The following is a 12,402-nucleotide window of genomic DNA, read 5'->3' as shown; positions in this document are numbered from 1 at the left end:
GTGCTATTGAATTGGGCTGGACTTAATTTAAACTTGGGCTTAAAAAAAAATTGAGAATATGACTTGGTTTGATTTATATAATGATTCATAGATAATTTATACTACTATTAAAACCACAATTGAATTAGTATTAGGAATTAATTAAACAACAACTTGATTAAAGAAATTACAAAATATTATTTTATAATTAAAAATAAATTATATTATTTAGGGTTTAATATTTTATTTTAACAAAACAATGAAAAGTTACACATAGTTAAATTTAAACATGTGGTATTTAGCATCAGTAAAACACTAATTTTTCGATTGAACCAAAATTTTATATTAATATAATATAAATATTTTAAATGTAATATACATTGTTACTTCCATAATTCTAAGATTTGCATTTGCATTTACATATAACATATGATATGAAAAATATATAAAAGAAAAAACGAAACAGGTGGACCCAGGTCTTAGAGGTGCCCGTGACTCTCATCTATTATTATTTTAAAATCCCCCCATTAGTATTAGAGTAGGCTTAGGTACATATATAGTATTGGAATTTGCCTTGAAACTGCAACTTTTATTTCTGGAGTGGTTTAGTTGGTTGGTTTTACTTTTAACCCCTTTCATGGTTTATGTCAGTAAAAATGGAATCATAAATTCTGCAACCAAAACAAAAAAGAAATTCTCTACAACACTTTCCAGCTATGAAATCCACTACTCCGAGGATAAAACATTTGATTGTACATTGATTTGCATGTGGGAGTTGTGGACTCTACATTCCAGTATGTTGTTAACACCCTCATTGTCTCCATCATCCCCCCTATATTCCCCTCCTCCTCTTCCACCACCACCACTCCCGGTGGTTCTGCGTCCTCTACCACCCCCACCAACTCCTGCTTCTGCTTCTCCTCCACCCTTGTTGGCATCCCATTTGGCCCCAATATCAACCCCACCTCCAATTCCTGCTGCTGTTGCTATAAGTCCTGTTACTACTCCTACACCGGCGGTTGTTACTTCTCCACCACCACTCTCACCAACACCGCCTGCTGCTGCTACTAAAATTACCCCATTAGCTTCTCCCCCCCTCCCAGCACCACCATTGGTTATTATTCCTTCCCCATTGCTTCCTAAATCTTCTCCTCCACCTCCTCAACAGCCATCTAAACCTTTGCCATCCACTCCACTTCCAACAGCTCCACCAAGGCCACCATCTGTGGTGCTTCCACCACCACCACCACCTGCAGCTTCTCGTTCTACTAGGGTCCCTAAAACTCCAACACCATTTCGGGCATTTCCACTGCGTCCACCTCTACCGCCACCAACATCAACACCACCCCCACTACCACCTGCAGCTTCTCATTCCATCGGAGCTCCTAACACTCCAGGATTCTTTCAGGCCTTTCCACCGCCTTCACCACCACCACCACCACCAGCAGCAGCAGCATTAGCGCTAACAGCGAACAAAGGAGGTTTGGCAGCCACAAAGCACAGGCCACATTCTCCAATTGGGCTTATAGTTGCATCCATTGGTGTTACAGTTCTACTATTTGTTGTGTTTGCATTAGTGTGCATTTGTTTCAAAGGTAGAAGGAGAAAACACAAGCCTTCAGACACTAAAATTCAACAATGTTCTTCTGTCACAAAAGGTGAATTTAATACAACTAGTATTGGTTTCAAATCTTAATTAAAAACTCAAATCTGATAGAATTTCAATGTTTTATTTGGTTTGTTTTTCTAGATGGCCCTTCTGCTGCTTCAATGCAACAAAAACAACAAAATGTCACCAATTCAGCAACAGTTACAGCAGATACCGCATTGAATCCCTCAAGTGGCATTTTCACTTATGAGGAATTAGTCCTTGCGACCAATGGTTTCTCCGAATCCAACCTCATTGGACAAGGCGGTTTCGGTTACGTCTACAAAGGGCGTCTGCTGACCGGACAAGACGTCGCGGTTAAGAAACTGAAGGCTGGGAGCCGGCAAGGGGAGCGTGAATTCCGGGCCGAGGTTGAGACCATTAGCCGACTGCATCACAAACACCTTGTTTCCTTGGTAGGATACTGCATCAATGGGGCTGAGAGATTGCTTGTTTATGAGTTTGTCCCTAACAGAACATTGGAATTCCATTTGCATGGTTAGTATTATTATTTCCTTTTCTTCATTCGCTATGATCAATGAATGTTTCGGTGATTCAATGTGTTGCAATTTTTAACTGTAATTAATTGTGTTGTAGAAAACCGACAACCTGTTATAGTCTGGGAAAGCAGACTCAAAATTGCTATAGGCTCTGCAAAAGGATTAGCATATCTCCATGAGGACTGTGAGTTGATTTCTTAGCTTTTACTCATTACAAAAATAAAAATAAAAATTTACGGCCTGTCAATTGGTCAGGTTGAGTTAATTCTTGTTTTAAAATATTCATTTTAATTCAAGTTGTTTCGGATTTAAGATTATTTAGATTTGAGGTTCCATTTTCCTGGTTGGGTCATTTTAGTGTTAGTTCGGGTCAACTTTGAGATTAGTTCAATCCGGATTCGGATCGGACAGCTTTGTTTTGTTGACGTTTTTACGGCTAAGCTGGGGTGGATTCAACTCGTGTTTAAGTTGATTAGGTCGGAATTTCGAGGTGTCTTATATTTCACAAATTTCATAATCTAGTTCTAGTTGTGATTGAAGTAGATTGTTCCTACAGGCAGTCCAACAATCATTCATAGAGATATCAAGGCAGCTAATATTCTACTTGATATGAGATTTGAAGCTAAGGTAGATCTCAAAATCTATAGATATACATATAGTGATTTTGTTTGTTTTATGGTAAAGTGTTTGACAGTGAATGAACTGTATGTTTTTTTGCATATTCAGGTTTCTGATTTTGGACTTGCCAAAATTTTCTTTGATGAGAGTCCCTCCATTACTCACATCTCTACCAGAGTTATGGGAACTTTTGGGTTAGGTCCTTTCTTTTCTCATCCCATTCCATTCCTTTTTCTAATACTATAATGTTCAAACTTTACTAGGATCGGACTATTCGTTTGAGTAGGAAGGTTGGCTGGACAAAAATATTATGCATAAAAAATGGATTTGGTACTTAACTTGTATTCTGTTATTCGAGTTAGTACTTTCACATTAACATTAGTAATTTGTGATGATGTGGTACTGAGAGTCAATTTGATGGTGACATGTGTCGGCCTCTTAATATGTCACGTAATGGGTATAAATTAAAAAAATTTAAAAAACTTTAAAATCAAAAGAACCCGGACAAATTGGTGTCCAGATTCATTCATTCAAATGTATTTTTAATAAGTTAATAACTTTTTATTTTAAAATATTACCTTCTTTATATTATTATTTTTATTATGAAATTAGAAATGATATAAAAATTTTAAAAATTTTAAAGTATATAATTTAGTAAAAAGATAAAACTTTTACATCAAGTATGAACCTAGATATATGGTTGTCCAAATTCAAATGCATCTAGACAACCATTTGTTTAAATTCCTTGTAGACATACTTTTTAGTTCTTTTTATATATTTATATATTTTTATAAATTTATATATTATATATTTTATATATTTTTCAAAATGTTATAGCCTTTATATATATATTTAATTGTATATATTTTTATAATTTATAACTTTATAATTTATATATATTTTAAAAATAATAACCTAAAATTTGATATTTTATAAAAAAATTAAAATATATAAACTTATTAAAATACATTTAAAATGAATCTAGACAAAATGGTGTTTAGATTCAAATGTTTCTAAGCAATCATTTGTAGAAGTTCATTTTTTATGTGAAAAAATTTATACTTTTATTAATTTATATATTTTAAAGATTTTTTAATTTATGTCCGCCATGTATTGTGTGTCACCATTAGATTGGCCATCAGTGCCATGTCAATACAAACTAATAGGGTTAGTGCGGAAGTACAAACATGAATGATGAAATACAAGTTTAAGTATCGAAAAAAAAGTTCAAGCACCAACTAAATAATTTTGGAGAAGTTTAGGAAGAAAACTCTAAATTAACCATAGAAAAAAAGCCAATTTAAAATATGCTCTAAACTTAAACTTCATGATTCAAAGTGCTCATTGGTTAAATCGGATCGAGTATGTGCATGATATTAATATTGTGTATAATTATCAAAACTAATAAATAACTAACCTAAACCTTTTAATGCCCGTCTATATATATATTATAAAACATAATTCTTTTTATTTAATATTTAGTAATTATATGTATTTTTACTACCTTTATATATTTTCTTTATCTAAACACACACAACTTAACATATTTTTTAATATTACATTATAGTATAGTATGTTTAATTTTCATATGCTATAAATTAGTTAATATATATTTATATCATAATTTGAAAAGCAGTTGAGTCGGACTCGGGCTTTGAATATTAAGCTCGAGCTTATCATATATATTAAATGAATTTATTTTTAAATTCATTTTTTAGCCTAACTCAAACCGTCATAATGTTTTGAGCATGTTTTTGAGTTTGGGTGAGTAGCTCATCACTTGAATAGGTTTACACAAGCCTTACTCAACTTGTTTTTCAATTTCATAATATGTTTTTCTTTTTTATTTATATATTATGCGTTTTATATCATATCAAAATCAAATATATAATACGGTGACAATTATAGTGAAAACTCTTAAAATAAAAACTAAAATGTGTAATAGAAGCGAATTTAAGGGGTAGGCAAGCCCTGGCCCGCTTTCAAATAGAAATTGCTACTTAAGTCCTTAAAAATTAATTTGTGATAAATTACACATTACCCCAAAATAAAGAAAGTTATGTTTAATTCTTTTAAAAATAATGAATAATAAATTAATATATAATAAAATTATATCCTAAATTCTCAAAATTTATTATTCAATTTTGGCTCTTTAAAAAATATTTTAAATTCACCCTTGGTTTTCAGCCCTTAGATTAAATTGAATAATTTCTAAGCCATAGATTTATAATTTAGCCTCTCACTAAAATAAAAACCACAACATCTATTCCTACAACCCAAATTCCAATTTCAGTTAATTCTCAATACCATTAAGCAATTGTGATGCACTAAAAAACCTACAAAAATATGTGTAAAGAAATGATCAAATCCGGTGTGTTTGCGGCAATACCATTACACGAAATTATTTAAATCTTTGCATATATATTTTGGTTGTCGAACTTTTAATGCATGGCAATTTATTAATGATTTTGAGAATTAATTGAAATTAGAATCTGAGTGGTAGGATTTCTTTCGACCCTTTGCTCATGGTAAAAAAAAAAAAAAAAAGTTGAGTGTTATAATTTTTATTTTAGTGAGATAGGTTATATTGTAAATCTATAGCCTAGAAAATTCAATTTAATGTTCTTATTCTAAGAATTATCATTATCATTTTCACAATATGATTTTATAATGTAAATATTAAAAATATAAAATTATTTAATATATTATATGTGGTGTTTTTAGATTTCACAAAAATATGTATTTTATAGGGTATAATAAATAAATTTTTTTAAAATAGATATATAAATAAATAGGACGCTTGTTACATTATCAATTATGCTTGTGGAATTTTTAAACTCCGTAAATTATATATTAAATAATTACAATTAAAAATTATGTTAAGTTATCTATGATTATAAATTTAGCAAAAGGGCAATCATATAAAATTACTAAATGTTAAATAAAAATTTATTATATTTTTAGAAATAATATGGCAAACCTAAATAGATTTAGGTTAACCATTTTTATATATACATAAGCAGACTTAAACTAAATTTCAGTACATATTATGGTTGGCTAACTATATGTGATATTGTCATCGATCACTGACCTAAAACTAAACTGACTCGAGCTGAATGAATAGTTTTTGTTTGTTATGAATTTCAATTTATTTTTGCTCTAACAAGATGCTTGATCATGCAGATACCTTGCTCCTGAGTATGTATTGACCGGTAAATTAACGGATAAATCAGATGTATATTCGTATGGGGTCATGCTTTTAGAGCTTATAACTGGACGTCCACCTATCATCCAGCAATCATCCTCCACAAATCATAGCTTAGTTGATTGGGTACATCATCATCCTCTATTGTTTGTACAAGATATTTGATATTTGAGAGGATTTGAATATAAATATTAAATTTAAATTTAAATTTTATAAATTTAGGTTGAGTCGAGATATAACAATTATGTATAATTGGTATAATACACAAATCTGACTTAAACTCGACTCTAGCTGGCTTAATTAATGGACATCTTGGATCCAAACATAGAATTATGGGGATTTATGTTGAATGTGTTGGGTGAAACAGGCAAGGCCTTTGCTAGGTGGTGCAATCGAAGCAAACGAATATGAGAGCCTAGTTGATGAGAGGTTAAACGGCGCCTACAACAAGAGTCAGATGGCAAACATGGTCACTTGTGCTGCTGCTTGTCTGCGTCAATCAGCGTGGCTTAGACCTCGAATGATCCAGGTACTTATACTTTACACTTTTAAACTATTTTAATTATTACCAAATTAAATGATAAATCATATTATATTCTAATATAATCATATATAATTCACTTTCAATTAATCTATATAAGTTTAATTTTTAGCCTTTAAATTTGACAATTAAATCTACTTTCGTATTTGTATTTCTTTTTTTGTCTATTTTGGTATCACAAGGCAACTAAAAAAATGTATAAGTTTAATAATGTGACATTTTGAGATTTTGTCATGTCATTAGGTTCACTTTTTTTAGGTGATGCCATGACACAATCTCAAAGTGTTATATCGTTAAACTTTTACATTTTTCAAGTTTATGAGTTAAAAAAGACCTAATTGTCAGGTTCACATACTCAAATAGACTAAAAAATGTATAGGTACCAAATTGGACCTAGTTATATTAACATTTTCTAATATATGTGAATTTTTTTGTTTGAAATTATAAGTATAGTACAATTGGATACAAATGATACATATAAATAACTATAAAAAAATTGAAAGAAAGGAGTATTATAAACTCTTGAAAAAAAAAAGTAGACAATGATTCGTCTAGAACACCTAATTGTCGCAATGATACCTTTTGCTCGATAAGAAATCAAGCAAATGTTTTCTTGTCTAACAACATGCTTGCGCAAGTTCATTAAGAAAAATTGTCATGATTCCATGTTCTCTTTATCCATAATGGCAAAGGCTATAAGCAATATGTTTTGATCATCATCTTGTGCAACCACAATAAGAAGGTTTTTGCGTATATTTCTCGTATATCCATGTTCCATCAATCTACACAATTGGATTATAGTGAGGAAAGACCTTAATGTAAGGATCGGATGTCCAGAACAAGTGATGGAAAATTCTTTTCCTTAGTACTAGTTGGTCATATTGGCCGTAAGTAGGTAGTATCTTCAACTCAACCACTGTTCTTGGCACATACTTTTTTATTGCAACTAACCATTCTTGAAGTTCATTGTACGACGTATCCCAATCACCATAAAACTATTTTGTTGCTATTTGTTTAGCCCTCCATTTTTTTATATGATATTTTGTACCTAAACCGGGATTGCATAGATAGATATAGGAATGGCGGACATGTCTTTCACCATTGGTGTGATGCAACTACAAATTAATTTTGCATCAAGTTTCTGATTATCTTAAGTCATCATTGCAACAGTATATGTAAGAGGCCTTACATATTTTCAAATCACCTACACTTGTGACCTTTGCATCAATGCAACTCGTACAGGCTAGTTACACCCTTCTGTATAGCTCAACACTCCCTAATATATAATGTTGGCTTAGATACAACGAATTTGTAGTCTATCGACACTTTCATGCTATACTGCTTGGTGGTAGCTACACATGCCCCGTTATTTAGGAATTGTAGATTTACAACCAACTCTTTTGATTCATAATCTGGCACTAATATATGGGAAGATATTATATTTGGGTATTTTGGGAACTCAGATGCATGTGTCGCATCGGGATCTACACTCAATATGTGGGTTGAAGATTCGTTTAGTATAATAATGCCACGAGTCAGATTCCAAGCGGAGGGGTGTCTGCATTATCATCATAGCTAGAGGCAGATTTAAAAGGGTTGGCAGGGGCCTTGACCCCTTTAAAATGGAAATTTTGCTATTTTGACCCTTTAAAATTTTAAAAATTTTAAATTAGTACAGGTAAAATTACACTTTGGACCTTTAAAAATGATAAACGTTTGATTTACTCCTTCAAAAATTATAAAGATATAGACAATTTAATTTCAGCCCCTTAAATTTTTTTCCTAGCTTCTCCTCTAATCATCGCCTTTGCTGTCATCGTCTATATCATCCAACACCTCATCAAGATTGAGGCCACAAAATTCCTCCACCTAGTGATCTAGACCATCATCATAATTGGGTACTTCTTCACTGTCTGCATGGATATCAATCACCAATGGATGTATATGTAAAATGGGACCTAAATTAGAGTTATTATACAAAATAGACACATTATGTGGATTGTCACCTGATGTCAATGTCACTCCATTATCACATGATTCTACCCACCCAATATTCAGATAAAAGTAGTACACTTTTGGAACCTCTATATACGGGTCTTGAACTCCATGTTGTTTATTTAATAGAGTGACATTTTGTACTTGCTCAACATCCGCCAACTTAGCAAACTACTCAATTGGTTTAATGTTACCAGTCAAGAAAGACAATGCGATCATTGTCTCCACATCATCATCTTTGAGTTGCATCTCCCTATATTTACACGGATTTGAAGAATTTAGAAATTTGTAGAATAGTGTGAACATCCTCCTCTCACAACATCGAACTATTTTTACACCAATCTTTTCTTTCATTTCATCAAGTTTTACTCTCTTGTTGAACCTCATTTCTATTTAATGGTAATATTTAAATATTCAACCAACTTTCGTATGAAAAATTACCCTTACTCGTCTTGTATACTAAATCTGTAAAAACAAAATAAAAATAAAAAGTATACATTAATTGCTATTAAAACAATTTATAACATATTAATTCAAAACCTTACTATAAATCACATATCATATCTAAAAACTCAAACCTTAATAAAAAACAAAATATAAAAATTTCATCAAACATAATATGATACTAACCAAATAAACAAATAATATAATAGCATACACTTTTGGAACCTCTATATACGACATTTTACCCTCTAAACATATAATATAATAGCAGCTTTTATCCTTCAAGTATCACACATAAATTATGGATAATATAAACTATATATATGATTTAGTAATGAACAAATTTAATTAAAACCAGTAACTTAATGAAATTAATTAAAAGCTCAATTACTAATCTGCTGATTAAAAAAATTAAAAAACTTATCATCCAACAAAATAATTTGCATGCCATACTAAAATTATTATCAAAATATAATAACATGACTATTTATACTAGCAAAATAAAATAAATTAAAACTTAAAATTAGAGATGAAAAACAATATATTCTTGAACTTGAATTCTAATAGTTGTTTTTGATGAGATTTTTAATTTATGAAACCAAGTTTTCTCCCTCGGTTGATTTTAACAACTCAAAACTATCTTTTTGACTGGAAAAAAAAAGGCAGATATAAGTGTTGTTCGGTGTCACCCGCAATGGTAGATATGCCATTTAAATCTTTTTCCTCACTCATTTTAGCGGCTCCCAAGGAGACCGTGTAAAAAGTGGTGTCATCGTATAGGGTGATGACACCAATATTCCCACGGTATAAAATTCGAAAATACAAAAATATATATATATATTTGTTGGTAAAATTTTCGGTGTAGCCTCGCTCTAAAAATAAAATTTCCCTTGAAATGATTCTACAATGATTTTGTTAATTTTCAAGTGGAGTTACCATTATGTCAGGCCGTGAGATACATTGAAAACATATCTTTTTCACCATTTGCTTTTCACTCCATTTATGTATATATTTTATGTATTATTTTAATATTTTTTAAATATATTTAATTTTATAATACTTTTAATATGTAATTACATTTTCATTATTTTGTAATTAAGAAATGAGAAATGAATAAAATAAATAGAAAATACATAGATGACAAGGGTATAATTGTATCTTAATTTGAATTTGTTAGTAATTTGATTGTATGAGATTTTATCAACTAGAAAGGATAAGGGGATAATCTTAAAACCTAAGGGGTAAGCCTAGTTTATCCTAAAATCTTAAGAGCCTCACTAGTAAACATCCAAATGCTGTTTTGGTGATATTGGAGAAAAAAATACTTCATAAAATGTCAAGATTTCATCTCATATTACACCGGTGCGACTGAAAGTAGAGGTGTGCATGGGTCGGGTTGGGCCGGGCCTAACTAAAAATTTAGGCCCGTTTGCTAGGCCCAGGCTCGGCCCAAAAAATGAGTCTAAAATTTTGTCCAAGCTCGATCTGAATAAAAATGTTAAAACTCACCAACCCATATTAATTTTTATATTATTTTTATATAATTTTAAAATATATATAAACCATCAAAAATACTAAAAATATTAAAATAAATATTTCTCAACAAATTAAAAATAAATTTTAAAAAACATGTATACTTAAATAACACTAAAATAGATGCAATTTAACAAGCAAATACCTCTAAAATAATAATAAAATTAGCAAATGTCCTTAAAATAATAAAAAATTAACAATAAAATAAATTTTATGTAATATCCAAACAATAACAACAAAATAGTAGCAACATAATAGTAAAATAGTAGCAAAATAGGAAGAAAATAATAAGAAAATGATATTAAAAAATAGATATTTTTTTTTTCATTTAGTGAATTCAGGTCTGGTCGGGGCCGGGCATAAAATGCCTTACCTGAGGCCCGACCCGTTTTTTAAACGGGCCTTATTTTTTGCTCAAGCCCATTTTTCGGGCCTATATTTTTGCTCAAAGCCTCCCACATTTCGGACAGGCCTTCGGCCCGGCCCGACCCATGCACACCTCTAACTGAAAGGATCCTTGAATTAATTTGGGTTTTAAATTTTTTGATCAAATCATTTTTCGATTAGAGTTTAATTTTTGACCATTTGAGTTTAAATCATTTTAGATTTTTTGGATTTAAATAATTTCTAGTATTAGTTGATTCAAATTTAAATCATTGAGTTTTCTTTTTTTCTTTTAGATTCAAATTGTTTCTGACAATTTCGATTAGGATGAGATATATTCAGGTTATTGATTATTTATAATCTGATTCGAATTTTTAGAACATAGTAAAAAAAAATGAATCAATGCAGGTGGTTCGAGCTCTAGAAGACAATATTTCATTACCATATCTGGAGGAAGGAAGTAGGTTTTGGAAAAACTCATTTAACAGCACTTCGTCAGCAACGTTTATCCAAAATGCTCAACTATGCAACAACAATGATAGCTTTAGTGAAACCACAAGTGAATATGGTCTTAATCCTTCCGGCTCCACCACAGAAATTGAAATAACTCCAAAACAACCTGAATATGATCTCAACCGAGAAAGATAGTTTCTTAAAGCTGACACAATATTTGATAAACTCTGTATTATTTGTTCACCTATCCAGGAAATTATTTCATATCACACAATTTACAGTTCTAATTTTTTTTTTGACATTTAATGGTATATAATTTGTAATGTTGTAAAACAAATCTTGCTGAGATTCATCAGATTATGATTTTTATTGCTTTATCACAGTTAAATTTGAGATTTAATAATTTTGTATAAATTCAATATAATTGAGTTTCTAGATTTTATATTTTTATTAAAATACTAGCACATATTTTTCAAATCATATCACATCATTGAGTTCCAGTTTGACTATTGATCCAACAATAATTAAATAAATAATTAAAAATTCATAAAAATTAATGAAATATTAAAAACTTTATAAATAAATTCAACTACCGATTTTTATCTCGATTTTTAATTTTTTATTGGTTCCTAATGAATTGCTTAAAGATTGGTCCAAATCCTTTATCCAAACCATGTTTTTGGCGGCGTTGGGAGAAAAAATGCTGCTACAGATTGAGCATTAGCGACATTTTTTGAAAAACGCCACTATAGATTGAGCATTAGCGGCGCTTTTTGAAAAACGCCACAAAAAATAAGCACAGCGCCGTCGTTTTATGCTGAGCTTTAGTGGCATTAGCGGTACTTTTTTAAAAACACTGCTATAGGTCGAGCATTAGGGTGCTTTCTGAAAAACGTCGCTATAGGCCGAGCATTAGCGGCGCTTTCTGAAAAACGCCGCTAGAGAGGAGCATTAGCGGCACTTTTTGAAAAACGCTACTATAGATTAAGTATTAGCGACGCTTTCTGAAAAACGCTGCTATAGAAAAATATTTGTTAAAAATGAAAAAATTAAAATACTATTATTTAAAATAATTTTAAACTTTTTTGGGTATATGACTTAT

At 30.7% G+C, this 12,402-nt stretch overlaps 1 protein-coding gene across 1 annotated transcript; it reads left to right on the top strand.

Annotated features, from left to right (window-relative positions):
* The first annotated feature begins 545 nt into the window (after positions 1–545).
* Positions 546–11,724, top strand: LOC108484442 (proline-rich receptor-like protein kinase PERK3). Its single transcript, XM_017788229.2, has 8 exons — positions 546–1,637; positions 1,730–2,125; positions 2,225–2,311; positions 2,684–2,754; positions 2,854–2,939; positions 5,929–6,076; positions 6,318–6,479; positions 11,256–11,724. Exons 1-8 carry the CDS (start codon positions 617–619, stop codon positions 11,493–11,495), a joined length of 2,211 nt encoding a protein of 736 aa, XP_017643718.2. The 5' UTR covers positions 546–616; the 3' UTR covers positions 11,496–11,724.
* The last annotated feature ends 678 nt before the right edge of the window (positions 11,725–12,402 follow it).

The sequence above is a fragment of the Gossypium arboreum genome, chromosome 6, assembly GCF_025698485.1.
Source record: "Gossypium arboreum isolate Shixiya-1 chromosome 6, ASM2569848v2, whole genome shotgun sequence".
Classification (NCBI taxonomy): Eukaryota; Viridiplantae; Streptophyta; class Magnoliopsida; order Malvales; family Malvaceae; genus Gossypium; species Gossypium arboreum.
This window is presented reverse-complemented; position numbering and strand designations above follow the sequence as displayed.